At 36.6% G+C, this 16,295-nt stretch overlaps 2 protein-coding genes and 1 long non-coding RNA gene across 3 annotated transcripts; 1 reads left to right on the top strand and 2 right to left on the bottom strand.

Annotated features, from left to right (window-relative positions):
- Positions 1 to 4,722: 4,722 nt before the first annotated feature.
- LOC113301910 lies at positions 4,723 to 5,976 on the bottom strand. The gene is made up of 2 exons (XR_003336536.1): positions 5,368 to 5,976; positions 4,723 to 5,246 (listed from the first exon to the last, which is right to left on the bottom strand). It is a non-coding gene; the product is annotated as an uncharacterized LOC113301910 (long non-coding RNA).
- Positions 5,977 to 6,929: 953 nt separating this feature from the next.
- LOC113301899 lies at positions 6,930 to 10,616 on the bottom strand. The gene is made up of 6 exons (XM_026550741.1): positions 10,067 to 10,616; positions 8,807 to 8,952; positions 8,060 to 8,228; positions 7,850 to 7,948; positions 7,576 to 7,658; positions 6,930 to 7,239 (listed from the first exon to the last, which is right to left on the bottom strand). Exons 1-6 carry the CDS (start codon positions 10,487 to 10,489, stop codon positions 7,104 to 7,106), a joined length of 1,056 nt encoding a protein of 351 aa, XP_026406526.1. The 5' UTR covers positions 10,490 to 10,616; the 3' UTR covers positions 6,930 to 7,103.
- Positions 10,617 to 10,669: 53 nt separating this feature from the next.
- Positions 10,670 to 14,597, top strand: LOC113301879 (ribulose-1,5 bisphosphate carboxylase/oxygenase large subunit N-methyltransferase, chloroplastic-like). Its single transcript, XM_026550723.1, has 12 exons — positions 10,670 to 11,131; positions 11,334 to 11,497; positions 11,612 to 11,695; positions 11,833 to 11,890; positions 12,408 to 12,461; positions 12,659 to 12,730; positions 12,818 to 12,898; positions 13,007 to 13,179; positions 13,513 to 13,615; positions 13,738 to 13,869; positions 14,085 to 14,207; positions 14,311 to 14,597. Exons 1-12 carry the CDS (start codon positions 10,748 to 10,750, stop codon positions 14,395 to 14,397), a joined length of 1,515 nt encoding a protein of 504 aa, XP_026406508.1. The 5' UTR covers positions 10,670 to 10,747; the 3' UTR covers positions 14,398 to 14,597.
- The last annotated feature ends 1,698 nt before the right edge of the window (positions 14,598 to 16,295 follow it).

Here is a 16,295-nt window from a genome sequence, read left to right as displayed (position 1 = left end):
GAATGACCAGGCTTCGCCTACCATAGTTGATTTAATGCAGAGGAAGGAAGCTCTTACTACGACTAAGGAAGATATGTCTACAACCCATAAGGAAGTTCTTGATTATCTCAAGACTTTGACGGAGCAAAAGTTACCACAACAACGCCACCAAAATGATGAAGAGCCATGAACACTTTCATATCATCCGATGATGCTGGCACTTCAATAACTACTACTCCTAGAGATGAAGAGGTCCATGTTATCGTGAATCCAACACCAAAAAGGAGACAACAATCTAACTTCATTACCCGTGAATACTTAGAATGTCTCCTGGAAATCCGTGGAAAGGAAAGCTCATCCTATGTCCACCAGTATCATCCTCTTAATCACGCTGAGATACAGAGGAGGCCTCTTCCCAGAGAATACTCCTCTCCCCCGTTTTCACTTTATGATGGAACTGGGATTGCCCGAGAACACATTTTACGTTTCTTGGGATCGCTAGAAGATCACGAATACAATCACGTGTTAAATTCTCGACGTCCCTTACAGAGAGAGCCTACACGTGGTACAACAACACATCCCAAACTATATTACCAGCTAGGGAAAGATGATCAAAGATTTCTATAGTAAATATTTATTTTTGTCTGAACAAATCGCTTTATCTAACTTAGGAAATATGTTTCAAAGAAACAACGAACATCCCAACGATTACGTAAAGAGGTTCACGATCCAAACTTTAGATTATCGTGATCCGAATATGACCGTAAATCATCTTGTAGAATTATGTATTAATGGCATAATTTTTATATATCGAGCATTATTGGAGAACTTGTGCCTCCAAACATCATACGAACTTCATGAAGCATCCAAATGATAGGCTACTACTGCACCTACCTTGTTGGAGAGAGGCAGACCTACCAAGATCGAGGAAGCTTGTGAACTAACGGCAACAGATGCCTCATCAACAAGCCGTACAACCTACAGCAGTCTGTAATCACTGAAGGGAGCAAGAGGAAATGTACCACAACAGAGATGCAACAACCTAAGCGTGTGGAACCATCACTATCCTCTACTCCAGCACCACTAGCATGACTGCCATGAAGAGCAACTTAAATTCAAGCGACACCATCTCTGACTCAACGCCCACAACAACAACGGAGGGAAGCTCCAATATTTCTGGACTTTCCTCTTCCTATAGAAAAAATGGTTGAATTACTGGAAGTGTGGATACAAGATAGAGCTATTAAATGACCACCTTCCCGACGACCAACAACTGAACAAGAAATAAATAACCCAAGTATTTTTGGTTCCAAAGGTTTGTTAATCATTCCACAAGTAAATGTAATGGTTTGAAGTGCATAATTAAGGAAAAAGTCGAATCAGGAGAGCTGCACTTGGGTAATGAAATAGTACACCGAATTCCTCTTCCAGTTAGGAATTTTACTTTCTCTAGAGAACCTGTAAGAGAAAAGTAAAATCCCGGATCTTCTCTACTTCTCAAAGGGACTTTCACTCTCTGCGGACTGCTCGCCACCACCAGTCTCAAAGATACTAAATTTGGAAATATCGATGTTGGCACCACCATCAATATCATACCTATCAAGACTCTCAAGGATGTGGTATTACTCGCCGAGAGGATGTCTATGCTCCAACAATAATCAACAATGATGAAGAGAAATAGATGCTTATAGTTACCTCACTCTCTAAGTAAAGATGGTTTATACTTATACGACAACTTAATCTATATAGATACTCAGAAGAATAAGCATTCATTAGAAGACAGACCATCTCAGTCACGCCCCGTATCACGATGATTGACAGTGCAGATGCTCGACGCTAGCGCTGACTTCAACTTCAACTTCCATCCAAGTTATAATCCAACTACATTAATAACAACCGACAATACATAAGACTCTGATATCTCCCTTATTATATATGATAAGATCAAGTTACTAGAGCATAGACAGAGATGATATACAAGCGATGAGGAGATTCGGTAGTCAAAGAACATTTGTTCATTCAATGCAAACTTAGTGAACTAAAATTTTTGTAAGGCTTCTAGAGTGAATGGTGTGCAAATAAGGGTTTCCAGAGGGTATTTAAGAAACTCAGCTTCACGAAGACCTTATCCACTCATAGGTTCTCATATGCTCAAGGACACTATCACCTCAGGTTCCACTTAATCTCCTAAGAGAGTTCACATCAAAAGATCTCATCAACCTTGTGTCACTATTACTCCACTGCTATGACCCTTGTCGTTTCAAATTCTGATGCTGATGTTGCCATCCTTATTACTTAATGCTCATGATATGAGATAAATCAGAATCTACTGGATTCTGTTGTCCCCGACCTTACTGCCACGTGCTATAACACAAGGCTTCATCTTTGGACATTCTATCTCTCATATTTTTGCTGACATCCTGACGTCATTACTAGCACTTGGTGATGCACATTCAAACTCTAAGCGCCGACATATACTACTTGCTCACCGAAGGGTCCAATATATCCAAATCCTAAGTCTGCGTAGAGGACACTCCTGGTGGAGATAAAACTACGTTTAGAGAACTGCTCGGTAGAACTCGCAAATTTTGTTATCTCAAGATTGTTATATCAATGTTAGATGCACAACACTATATCTTGATTTCTAGTCTACTAAAATCAAGTCCCGGACTAGGATTGTAGTATGGTGGTTGAATACCAGACATCACTGAATAATTCTCGAAGATTGAAGACTGAAAAAAAAATATATTTGGAGAACTTCATAGACAAAGAGGTATATGAAAACTTCAGATACACCTGGAAAGGAGCTCTTTTGTTTCAGAATTAAACGTAAATAAGATACAAACAGATCAAACGAAGCTTTTTCTTCCCTTTTTCACCCAAGTAAGTAAGTAGGATGGTTCAATCTTCACATACCTCTTTGTCGATGGTTCAGTCTTCACATGCCTGACACAGTCTGATGTAGGCGTATATGATTTATGTTCAATTTATGAATCAAAAGAGAGCAAATGAAGCTTGTTCCCTGCAAATTATGAATCAAGTTTTTCCGCATTGCAAGTTCATCAAGACGCTAGTCGGGTACCTTGTGCTGAGTATTTTTATGTTGGGTATAGCCTAAGGTTGGCAGTTACAGTCTAACCCGATAAATGAATTCCCTCGGGACCAACAAAAAATATTCGTTTAGCGAGTTATTTATTTATTGATAAATGAATACATTATTCATTTATCGATAAATGAATTTTTATTTACTTAGACGATATTTTCTAAATTAAGAAATTAAATTGTATAAAAGAAGATGTACAAATGTACCTAGAGGGTATTGGTCAAAATTCAATAATTCAATGGTCATAGAAAAATATAACCAATGATTAACTGGTGTCATTCTACGTTATAGAAATGTCATTCTTAATTTACGTTATAGAAATGTGATGGACGTCGAACATCTTTTAAAGTATCCTAACGAAAATGATGCAATTATGAAATCTCCAACAAATGAAGAAACTATTGAGGCAGTAATATACGGTGAGAATAATCGTGAACCAGATGATTGTAGCATCGTACCAAATGTGTCATCCAAAGATGCATTTCAAGCGATGATCACCATAAAAAAAATTACTTGCTACAACATGAGCAAAATATTCCAGAAATTATGCAAGCATTACACAAAATTAAGGATGCGGTGCATTTTGGTTTGGGTGGAAGAAAAATACAATCAACCATAGATGAAGAATAACTTCACATTTTAGTTTGTTTCTACATAAGTTTTTATGTAAAATTTACTAATTATGTATTTTGGTTTATTCTCATCTCTATTTTTTCATATGAAATTTAGTGATTATTCGTTTATATTTCTATAGGGCCTTTAGGGATTCGATCTTTTTTATTCATGAATGCATTAAGCGAGGTTATTCATGTATCTCCTTTTCCCAAGTCGGGATCGGAGAAAATTATTCATTTGGCGAGGTTATTCATTTATCGAGGTTGGACTGTATTTGGTAAATCGTAATTGGAAGTGTTTGCATAATTCCAGATTGATATTAGATTTCTTCATCGGAGGCGGAGGCTATTGAGTACATTTTTGTACATTGTTCTTTTCCTCAAGTAATACAATCTTATTTCATTAGTACGTTCAAGGTGAAATGGTGTTTTCCACGTTAACTTGGTGAATCTTGGTTCTGCCAGTGAGAAGCATGGATCCTAAAGAAGTAGCTACGAAGGTATTAATCACCAGAACAACCTAAAAGTTTAATAACTCAATTTATATCTTATGTGATTTGATAGACTTGTGTGTCATTAATGTCCTTGTCAGTGTTAAGCTTCAATATACTGATAAAGTCGTTAGGTGATGATATACCAATGACCCGAATTCGAAACTCCTCGGCATCGGGATGAAAGGGATCTTTCTTTTCTTCTTTGCCTAGCTATCTAGGCTTTAAGGTAGCATGCCGCTTCTCATGAAAGGTTTTTCCTTTTTTAAATGACGACTCCGATTCGGACGTAAATCAGATACATATACATCACACTGTGTCAAGCATGTTGAAGCTCTCCCTCCCTCTTGATAAACAGAAGATTCGAGTTCGATACACGTTAACATCAGGGTGATGGGGATTTTTTTGGGGATAATTAGAGTTTGGTACTCAGGTTTAGACCAACACTAGACTTTGGTCTAACATTTGTCCAACGTACCTGAACCCGACGTTGACCCGTGTTGACTAGGTTAAGTCCTAACCTCTGTTTAGTAATTATTTAAAAAATAATATAAAATTTAATTATTAATGTGTTTGCTATAATACCCTTTTGTTTTTTAATATTTACAAAATTCTCAACTTCTTCTCAATACAGAGAATCCATGGTGCAACTCAAATCTTACGGATTGTTTTTGAAATGCTTCAAAAAAACAAAAAAATGGCAACCATTTCTTACATCATTGCCTGTAACAGCAACAATACTTGTCCAATTCAGCTGCAAAAGACCTACACAGCCACCAAACCCATACAACTTCAGCAAACCCCATCTATTCCGTCTCTTATCCCAACTGTTGATGTTGATCTTCCCCACTCATACACATCACAAAAATCCTTCATTGCATCCATCTCAGACCACCCATAACATCTTTCGATCTGCAATACTCATATTCAAGCTTAACTCATTCACTGATTTCATTCATTCATAAATCTAACCACCACGCTTAACCCATTCACTGATTTAATTCATAAATGGAGTCTGAAATCAATTTTCCTGAGGAGAAATTTCATGGGGTTTGTTCCCTTTTCAATCAAAACACAGGTGCAAGTTTTAGATGGATAAATTCAATTTCATAATGGGTTTATCATAATTCTGCCATTAATTACAGTAATTGAATTGCATAATAGGAGATTGATTAGTTACCTCCTTGTCTTCATCATCAATTAAACGCCGACTGTTTTTATGCGTGTTTCGATAGTTTCCTGAAGTACCAAGAGAGTTTCCTTTCGACATTGTGGACTTATCATCACCAGCTTCAAATCTCAGTTAAAGAAACCGACCGATCTCTTCTATTCACTGCTTCACTCAGAGACTGCAGATCCCGTTTCATCGATCTATAATCCACCTCCAGCATCTAAATAAGCCATTAAATCAATCACCATCTTCGATTCAACCACAATCCTTCAAACCCCATCTAAATCTTACCCCCGAAATCAACACAGACACCTCCCCTAGTTGTTTGAGTCTCTATCCTTGATCTCCTCCATCAAAACCCATCTCTAATCTCTGCAAACCCTAATTTATTATTTTCTGTCTGTTCATTGATTCAAACCAGTGTTTTTTCTTCTCGAATTAGCACATCCATCTTCATGGCACTGACACCAACAGAGTTCTTGTAATAGTCAATCAAAATTCATCCTCAAAATCGATTTGCAGCTGCAGCAGAGAGTAGGGAGGAGAAGAGGGGAAGAATTGGGAATGGATAATCTCGATTCTGGATCTAGTTTCAGGGAATAAACCCACCCCAAGAGTACTTTGGTAAACTCGTTATTTTTAAAAAAAAAATTATTTCACAAATTTATTAAAGTCCCGTCATAAACAGTCAACATAGGTCACCGTCAGGTCCAGGTACCAAGCCCTAACGTTGGACAAATGTTAGACCAAAATCTAATGTCGGTCTAAGTCTGAGTACCAAACTCCAATTATTCCATTTTTTTTCTTCTTTTCCAAGCTACTCGGGCACGTAGCATGCCTCTTCTTATAAAATAAATCTTTGAAAAAAAAAACATAAAAAAATGGTGATTTTGATTTAGAAATTGAACGTAAATCGGATACAGCTACATCGGACTGCATGTAGAAGCTATCACTCTCTTGATTCATGGATTAGTAATTGTTAGGATACCAAACCCTAAATCGTTATATGCCCATGAGTAGAAATATTCTCTTTCTAAAAATGGTCTACAAATTGAGAGAACCCACGTGCTTATAAACTACCCAGTTGGGATTAAGGTCCCACCGTTCCATCATGCTTCTAGACCCAGCATTCTCGTTGTCCCATTCGATCAACACTGGCTGGGCGGTACTCATTTCCTCTCCGACAGTTCCACTCGACCACCAATAATCAATGTGGTGCCTCCACTCGACTACATTCAGTGTGGTGACAAATATGGCCATACATGGTGTCCCCACACCCCTTTCGTCTTTCGCGGCTCCGCTCGACCATTGATATTCAATGTGGTGGCTCCGCTCGACCACTACAACTATACCCATATAGACAGTGCCTCCACAACTTGATATAAGTCACTCGATTACTAGTATTCAATATGATGGCAACTATGCCCATATACATAGTGCCCTCACACCTTAATCCATCCTATACAAGTCATCCCTTGCACCATCTAAATGATGTGGGACTGATCCCAACAAAACGGGATCACCGGAAGTTTTGCTCCAAGAAAAATCACTAAAGCCAAGGAGAGATGAGATAAGAAAAACCTTGATAATTTCCGATAAAAAAGAGGAAAATAACCGTTAAACTGGTCTTTTTAAGGACAACCACCCTTTACAAATAAGATATGCACGTACAAACATATATAAAACTCCAAGATTTCCAGCACTTCTTCGTGTTCAATCAACCAACCAATCAAACGAGAGATCTATTAATCTTTCTCGTTAGTATTGGAAGTGATGGATGCAGGCCCAACAGCTGGAATTGGTGGCCGCAGTACTAGATACAAAGCAGGACCTAAGAATGGAATCAGTGAGAAGGGCAGCAACCATGATCCTTTGCCAAACCTGCCAAGAAAAGAATGGAACAGAAGTACATAATTTTATATACATAATATATATAAGATGGTCATTGAACACAACAACAAGACCGCAGTATTTCTTTAGTTTGTAACTTCTGATTATTGGGTGTGGGACTTAAATAGCCAGTCTCTTCTTGTAACTGATTACTAGGGGAACATGTTTGAAGGGAAGATATGTAACCGATTATTCCTTGTAATTTATATTGGTCCAGTTGGTCTGCTAAAAGAATGGTTGAACAAAACAGGCTTCGACAACCAAAAATGGAGAGATGATAGGGAATTCCAAAGAACAACACAGAAACAAGGGTGGATAGAACCTCACCATTTCCTGGTAGTCATATCATTGTACACCCAGAAAGGAGCAAATGTTGACAGTAAAGTGAAATCAAGGCATGTGGCATGGATCTGCAATGTAGATCATAAAATACTCAACGAAAATGTAAATGTGACCTGACTGTGTAGCAAGCTGCAACTAGTGAATTCCAAACAGAGTAATGGTTTGGCGCTTTCTTATATTTAAATATTTGTATCGCTTTTGTATAGGAATCTCTTTGGAGATTTATATTAAACGAATCAACACAGACTAAAACGCTTACAAATTTGCTTTCTCTGAAGTACTGATAGAATTCTCTCCACGCATCTCCACCAGCCAGTCCAGCATATATGATCAGACCTAATCCTGCAGCAACTGATATCTAATGTGCAATGGAGTTATACTTTTCCCTCATCGAATAAAGAAGTAATGACTTAAAAAAAAAAAAAACTGAGATGGTATATATTAATTCAAGTACCGATAAGTCTCATACCCCTGCAGTTAATTTTGATTCCAGAAAGTTTAAAGGCCATTTCTCGAGTTCAGCTTCTTCTACTGGAGGTGGAGGTGGTCTCCAAAGAACGAAATATGGAAGAAGAACATATGCACCACCAAAGCAAGAAAGAACTAGGAATGTCCACACAGGAACTTTGCTTCTTGAGCTGCATATTCAATTCGATAGTGGAGAAATTAGACATACTCATTTACAATACAGCAGTAAAAGGGAATACTCGAGCCAGGTGTTGTTAAACCTAGCTCCATGCATGCATGGAGATTGCCACAGCGGAATATGACTCATCAAGGAAATCTTATGAAGGAAGTCCCATAAGGACAATTCAAGGTAAACTGGTTATAAACTTATGATCATCTAATAGAGCTGTTTTTCATCTAATGTTCATTTTGTATACTATTTCATAATTCTAAACCTAGCTGTAGCAGTTTAGTGAATATATAGAGCCATTTCATGATGACACTTAACTGTCAAGCATCTTTAAAATGTCATCATTCGATGACCTAAATCTTAACCATATCTTATAGAGAAAAAAATGACATCCTCAATTCGAAGTGGTTGAATGCAGTGAATAATGAGAACACACAATTTCTCAATGGATGGTTGGTAACCCCTTTGTGCAGATCAATTTCAGCTCTTTAAAGCTACCATCTGACCCTTGAATCACTAGATAATAGCAAATTCGAATCATAAACCATGAAATTATATTCATAAACCATCATAACTTACCTTCTACCAGACGGAAGTAAAAGCATGCTATAAACTAAGGGCCACAGGCCCATGATGTACCACAATGACACTAGCACCTGGTTCATCTCAAATCCATCATCTCTCCTCAAATTTAAGAGCTTTTCCAAGAAATATATGTCCCTGGTCTGTTAAAGTCCGAAAAAGGCAATTAGAAAAAGTAAATCACTAAATCAGAAAAACAAAATAAAGATATATTTCCGATTATATATCCAGGTACACATATGTTTCAACTCTAGTCGAAAAAACATATAGTTAAACTGAATAGCGACAACAAGGAGTATGACCTCAAATGGTATATACCCAGGAGGGAAGACACATGTTATGCCAAGGGATTGTTAAGGTAGTCCAAGCTGCTCGGATAACTTGGATTTCTGCGACGTATAAGCCATGGATAACTCTTCCCTTTGCAAGCTATGAGCTTTTAACATGGGCCTCTAAGTATAGGTAATTTAGTTTGACAATCACCACCACCATAAGTTTGAGCTTCTCCCACTTTCAGAATTCTTCCTCTAAGTCTATGTAACAAGACACTCCACTTTCAACATATTCTCCATATCAACACTTCGGAACTCATAACTTGTGTCTGATACTTGCAGACCCTCTAGTGAGCAGTAGCACTTAATAATGTTAGATATTGTGCGTATATATAGTATGTACGCGGTCAGACATAGCAATCTTTCTCAGTTAATGTTGTGTGCATATGTAACAGTCTTTGGTTGGTGTTCAGACATGGCAATCTTTCTCAGTTAATGTTGTGTGCATATGTAACAATCTTTGATCCAAAACTCTAAATTCTAACTTAAAGTAAAGCAGATGATATCTGAGACAAGTATATATGAACATGTACACCCGTGACCTCATTTTGGTTATTTCGCATCTCAACATCCCCTACATCTTGTGTCATTATCAGACAACATAGCTGTTACCAAGAGTATACTCATAATAAATCCTAAGCAAAACTGTGATAAACTCCTAAAAGAACAATCTTCTATTCGCCTTTTCATGTCTTTTGACAATTCCAATATAAAAAGGTTAACACTTAACATTATAAGCAATCAAAAAAAATGAAATGCAACAAGCTTAATACGATTGAGCTGGAAAAACCAGAGTGTTTCTATATTATGTAAGCAATGTGCATAAAAGCTAATATGCGATCGAATCCGAAACATACAAGGCAATTCACTTAATTCATATTCATATACGAAATGCATTTTTAGAATATGCGATAGGGATTTTTACCGGTGTCTGATTGGGGGTGAGCATAAAAACATAGTACATAAGTCCAGCCCATAGACCAAATAGCAAAATTGAAGTCGTCCAATCTCCACCATTGTTATTACCACTATTACCAAGCTTACTTTCATCACTTGTACTCTTCTTCAACACATCATTCTCTGAATTCTTGATACTAAAAGAACTTCTATAAATTTGAAGAAACCCAGGTCTCTTAAATGGGGAAAATGCAGCTGAAACTGAGAGATTATTGCAAGGTTTAAGAGAAATTCTATGATTTATTACAGTTTTGAAAAATGAAACTTTAGATATAGCAAATTGGAATTTGGGAATTGACTGAAACGAATTCCTAGAGTTTACCGGTTTGATTAGTAATAGTGATGGAGAGGATGATAAATTGCAGGAGATTAGGTTTAGATTGGGTAACATTTTTGGAGGGAAACGCAGAGAGGGAAGTCCTCAAGCTTGGGATTCATCGCCTTTGACTCTCTGTAGATAAGCCATGGGTCTTTTCGTCAATTACGAGGCAAAGTTATTGCCCCTACCCGCCATAGAAAACGAGATTTAACAGTATTTATTACCGTAAACACTACAAATAAAAGCCTTACATTTTATCTTCTTCTCCTTACAGATAAGGGTTTTTCCTTTCAGTTCTCTACTACTTCACTCTCTGTGTAAGTTGTAACCATGGCTGAAACTTCCAGAAGTTTCTATTCAACACTGATACCCAATTTCTCAAAACCCATTTCTTCAATTAGAAGAACAACATCTGTTTCTCCAACTACAATCATAAAAAGGAATTCAATATTTTGCTCTAGTATTTCTACTACTACTTCAAATGATAGCAGCACAATCACAGCAAATAAGAAAATTCCTTGGGGTTGTGATGTTGATTCTTTAGAGAATGCTTCTTTGTTGCAGTCATGGTTAACAGAATCAGGTCTTCCTGAACAAAGAATGGCTATCCGAAAAGTCGATGTTGGTGAGAGAGGTCTTGTTGCTTTGAAAAATATTAGAAAGGGTGAAAAATTGCTCTTTGTTCCTCCATCTTTGGTTATTTCCGCTGATTCGGTAAGAATTTTGATTTAAGCTTTTTATCTTATTAGCATTTTTTATTCTATTGACTAGTAGGAATTATGGAGTTGACAGCCCAATGGCTTTACCACTGTACTAGAGAAGCAGGCATTTGCACTTTTTATTAGATTTTTGAACTGCTTAGGTTTATCACCTATTGTCGATGAATTAGAACTGCATCTCTTGTTATGTGCATTAGGAATGGAGCTGTCCAGAAGCTGGAGAGGTTTTAAAAAAGAATTCTGTACCGGATTGGCCATTGCTGGCAACATACCTTATTAGTGAAGCAAGTTACATGAAGTCTTCGAGATGGAACAATTATATCTCGGCCTTGCCACGACAACCTTACTCACTCTTGTATTGGTATATTTCCTTCTACATTAACTACTTAGTGAGTACTTTGTGAAGGTCTATGTTTCCCGTTACAGAAGGGTGTACTCTCAGTTTTTTCCCTACAGCTTCTATATATGATTTCAGGACACGCTCAGAACTAGACACGTATCTAGTTGCTTCGCAGATCAGAGAAAGAGCTATTGAAAGAATAAACAATGTAACTGGAACGTATGCATTCTATCTTGCTTTACCAATGTGTACCACTTCTTTCGCGTACTTTGCATCCTTGTTAGTTTTTTCTATGTAGCTAGATTTATGGCTTTGGAGGTTCTAGTAACTAAATCTAGTCTAAATTGCTTTTGTAGATACGAAGATTTGAGGCTCAGGATTTTTTCTAAGTACCCTCATTTATTTCCAGAGGAGGTACTTCATTAAAGTCCATCTGACTCTTGTTTAACTTTGAACTTGTTCTCGAATTTGGTCTTGTACGTCATTCATTAAGCAACTTTTGTGTTGTATCCCTGCAAACCAACTCGTGTATAGGTTACTTGAATTTGTTTTATTTGTAAGGTAAATATGAGGTGTAGTAATACTTAATCAGCTATAGAGTAAGAAAATATGACCAGAGGCTAGAGGAGCAATCTTGAATGTTTATTTGCTTTCCATGTTTATCTTCTGACCATCGACAATAATTTAGGATATAATGTTCAGTAGTAGGCCGGCTAGTTAGCCTTTTAGCCCCTAAGGGTTGTTGTTCACCCATATCTTCTAAATCTTTGTATTAATAAGTCATATCATGAACCCTATCTCCAATTGGTGAAGTATGCAGTGTTTTGTTTGATTCCTAACTCTACTGTTGGATATATGAAGCTGTTATCCTCTTATTGCTTCTTAAGCAGATTTTATTAACAAAGTATTTTTAACTTGCATGTAATTGCAGGTGTTCAATATGGAGACTTTCAAGTGGTCTTTCGGTATTCTTTTCTCACGTTTAGTAAGCAAGCCTTACATTTAGTTTCAGATTTATTTCCTTTTCAATTTCTGAATAACAGCTGAATAAAGTATCAAAAAAAGGTGTGCGCAGTTGCACTACTGGCATTTACTTTTCACTGTAAATTCGTGTAAATGCTTAGCTTCTAAAAACTTGGCAACTGGTTACTTATTCGATAAAATTTACTCGTCTCTTCACAGGTTCGGTTGCCCTCACTGGATGGAAGGAATGCTTTAGTCCCTTGGGCGGACATGTTGAATCACAGCTGCGATGTAACTTCTTGCGCATAATTCAATATGCTTTGCGTTCGTGCTAATGTATTTCGGAGTCTAATTAGATGCTGCACTTGGTTTCTCTAGGTGGAGACATTCTTGGACTATGATAAGTCATCAAAGGGAATTGTTTTTACAACTGATCGGCCATATCAGCCAGGCGAGCAAGTAACTACCAACTTTACTATTATATCTTAAATATTTCTTTAAAGGTTTTACTATTTTTCCTATATACTAAGCTTTTGCAATTATTTTGTTTCAATTGCTTGCTGACAGGTTTTTATATCATATGGGAGGAAATCTAACGGAGAGCTGTTGCTGTCTTATGGTTTTGTTCCAAGGGAAGGCACAAACCCAAGTGATTCAGTTGAATTGTCACTATCACTTGATAAATCTGACGACTGTTATGGGGAGAAAGTAGAAGCTTTGAGGAGGCATGGCTTGTCTGCGTGAGTGAACAGTTCTCCAGATATTAAAAAAAAAGTGTTTACTGTTAGTCAAAGATTAACTCCAGCTATAATGCGCATCTTCTCAGTAATACATCGTCATACTTGACTAGTAAAATTTTCTCTAGATGGTGAACGAGAGATAATCCAGGGTGATTATCTTCGACTAATATTCTTATCCCGATATTGCAACTTTGAAGTGTGGATGTGTGCCACGTATTGCCCCATATAGGAAGTTAGAACTGATGTATGTGACATCACGTTTATTACAACTTCAATGTTTTGTTAACATGATGAGCATGACACACAATTGTGGTTTATGTTCTCGTTGAGCAGGTTTCAGCGGTTTCCGGTGCAGATCACTGGTTGGCCATTAGAGTTGATGGCATATGCTTATTTAGCAGTCAGTCCTCCAAGTATGTCTGGACAGTTTGAAGAGGTTAGGCAGTTGAAACCCTCTCTGGCGTTCCTATAATTTCTTCAAATGCTTCGTAAGATACACACGGATTGAGAATGATATGAGATTAATATAGTGCTTCGTTCCTTCCTTTCATGAACCAGATGGCTGCAGCAGCTTCAAATAAAACAACATCCAAGAAGGACATGAAATACCCTGAATTGGAAGAGCAGGCTCTACAGTTCATTCTGGATAGTTGTGAATCAAGCATATCAAAATACACGAAGTTCCTTCAGGTAAGGAACTTCTCTCATTTTTTGATTAATATGCTGCCACTTACTCACTAACTAAGATTAGTCGTATTAGAAACATAAATCATCATTCCAAACACATTGTCTACATATGCCGAAGTACTTGAGGCCGCTCCTTACTACTTACTCAGGCTTACTACTCTATTGAGGTCTAAGTTCTTGGGTTTATGCTTACGCATTGATTTTCTTCCATCTTTCAGGGGAGTGGTTCACTGGATCTGGATGTCACTTCACCTAAGCAAATAAACAGGAAGTTGTTTCTGAAACAGTTAGCCATAGACTTGTGTACCAGTGAGAGACGTATATTATTCCGTTCCCAATACGTAAGATTATTAATATGCCCTCTTATTTTGCTACACTTGAATATTACACTATATGAATTTTCTTGCAGCTGTTTAATTTTTGACCTTTTATGTTGGAATCCAGATACTGCGAAGGAAGTTGAGAGACATGAAAAGCGGTGAACTTCAGGGTCTTAAGATTCTGAATGGATTCTTGAAGTTCTTCAACTAAGATAGATGGATAGATAAGAGGGCACAAGTAGTGCTTCACTGGTAACATTGCAAGGAAGGAACTAAAGGATAATACTATGTGTAATATAAGAATTTCGGGATGTCTCGCTGTTATAGATCCTTGTATGTTGTTGCAACTCTAAGGTTGATCAGTGAATACGCAAGAACAAATTGCTCATTTCATGGGTTCCTTTTCTCTCTTTTGCTCTCTGGTTCATGTCACAGAAGTCATTTGCAAGTCGTGACTGTCTTACTCGGTTGTCACTCCGTCTAAGGTTTATGACATGTTTTATGCTTTCTTCTAAATCAAATCTGATTCATCTGAATTTGACTCATTGCATGTGGATCTAAGTTATTATGTGTGACTCAAAATCATTAAACAGTTGGATTACAAAAAAAAAAAAAAAAATTGCATCCTGTCAGACGTGCATAAAGAGTACAATAATATCTCCGAGTCAGTCAGATATATTAATCGAGTCAAAAATCCTAGCATTTTTAGGGGCCACCCAAAAGGAATTAGGGGCCAACAATAAGAGAAAATAGGGTCACCCAAACCTAAATGAAAGTTAGTCCTTATCTCGAGTATTTCGTAATGGCAAAGTTGCCCTTCCACAATCGGTAGTTAATACTACAATCGGTAGTTTAATTACAATCGGTAGTAAAGTGTGTTATTTTAACCTCCGAATATACTCAATTTTCGAATTTTAGTACTACTACAATCGGTAGTAAATTTAACTTCCGAATATTGGCCCCAAAATGAGATTTTGCCAAATTTCTAAAATTTTCAAACTTTGGTACTATCATAATCGGTAGTAAAGTGTATTACTTTAACCTCCAAATATACTCAATTTTCGAATTTTGGTACTACCATAATCGGTAGTAAATTTAACTTCCGAATATATATTGGCCCTAAAATGTGATTTTGCCAAAATCCTAAAATTTTCAAACTTTGGTACTATCATAATCGGTAGTAAAGTGTATTACTTTAACCTCCGAATATACTCAATTTTCGAATTTTGGTACTGCCATAATCGGTAATAAATTTAACTTCCGAATGTATATTGGCCCCAAAATGAGATTTTGCCAAAATTCTAAGATTTTCAAACTTTGGTACTATCATAATCGGTAATAAAATGTATTACTTTAACCTCCGAATATACTCAATTTTCGAATTTTGGTACTACCATAATCGGTAGTAAATTTAACTTCCGAATATATATTGGCCATAAAATGTGATTTTGCCAAAATTCTAAAATTTCCGAACTTCCGTGCTACAATAATCGGTAGTAAAGTGTGTTACTTTAACCTCCGAATATACTCAATTTTCGAATTTTGGTATTACAATAATCGTTAGTAAATTGTGTTAATAAGTGATGCTTATTATCTACCGATTGTGTTCATGGCCCAAAATTCAAATTTTCAAAACTTAATAAAATTTCGAAATTATCTACTTTCATAATCGGTAGTTAATGGTGTTCATTATCTACCGGTTGTGCGTAACTTTTAGTACAGAGAAATTAAATTTTTTGAATCAAGAATAATCGGTAGATAATGATAAATTTACCTACCGATTATGGTTGATGTTCTTAAGAAATGAAGAACATCAACCATAATCGGTAGGTAAAGTAGATTATTATCTACCGATTATGTTTCTGCTACTGCAAATCCAAGAACATCAACCATAATCGGTAGCTAAAGTAGATTATTATCTACCGATTATGTTTCTGCTACTGTAAATGCAAGAAAATTTTCGGATCAAAATTTTGATTTCAAGTAATCAAATCCTAATTTTGAATCACAACTATTATCATCTATTCGTTTTGTTTGTTTAACTCCTTTCTTTTATGTTCTAAGTTTCAACTTTAAGGTTAATGAATTTTGAATTTTAATTTTAAACAA

This window comes from Papaver somniferum, chromosome 1, assembly GCF_003573695.1.
Source record: "Papaver somniferum cultivar HN1 chromosome 1, ASM357369v1, whole genome shotgun sequence".
Taxonomy (NCBI): domain Eukaryota; kingdom Viridiplantae; phylum Streptophyta; class Magnoliopsida; order Ranunculales; family Papaveraceae; genus Papaver; species Papaver somniferum.
This window is presented reverse-complemented; position numbering and strand designations above follow the sequence as displayed.

What these genes read in the sequence shown, in the direction of transcription:
- LOC113301879 (XM_026550723.1), top strand. Translation starts at nt 10,748, where the DNA reads ATGGCTGAAACTTCCAGAAGTTTCTATTCAACACTGATACCCAATTTC. An exon ending in CCTTACTCACTCTTGTATTG is followed by an intron (nt 11,498 to 11,611) that starts GTATATTTCCTT and finishes ATATGATTTCAG; the next exon opens with GACACGCTCAGAACTAGACA. An exon ending in ATAAACAATGTAACTGGAAC is followed by an intron (nt 11,696 to 11,832) that starts GTATGCATTCTA and finishes TTGCTTTTGTAG; the next exon opens with ATACGAAGATTTGAGGCTCA.
- LOC113301899 (XM_026550741.1), bottom strand. Translation starts at nt 10,489, where the DNA reads ATGTTACCCAATCTAAACCTAATCTCCTGCAATTTATCATCCTCTCCA. An exon ending in TCACCCCCAATCAGACACCG is followed by an intron (nt 8,953 to 10,066) that starts GTAAAAATCCCT and finishes GGACTTTAACAG; the next exon opens with ACCAGGGACATATATTTCTT. An exon ending in ACTTCAGAGAAAGCAAATTT is followed by an intron (nt 7,659 to 7,849) that starts GTAAGCGTTTTA and finishes TCTACATTGCAG; the next exon opens with ATCCATGCCACATGCCTTGA.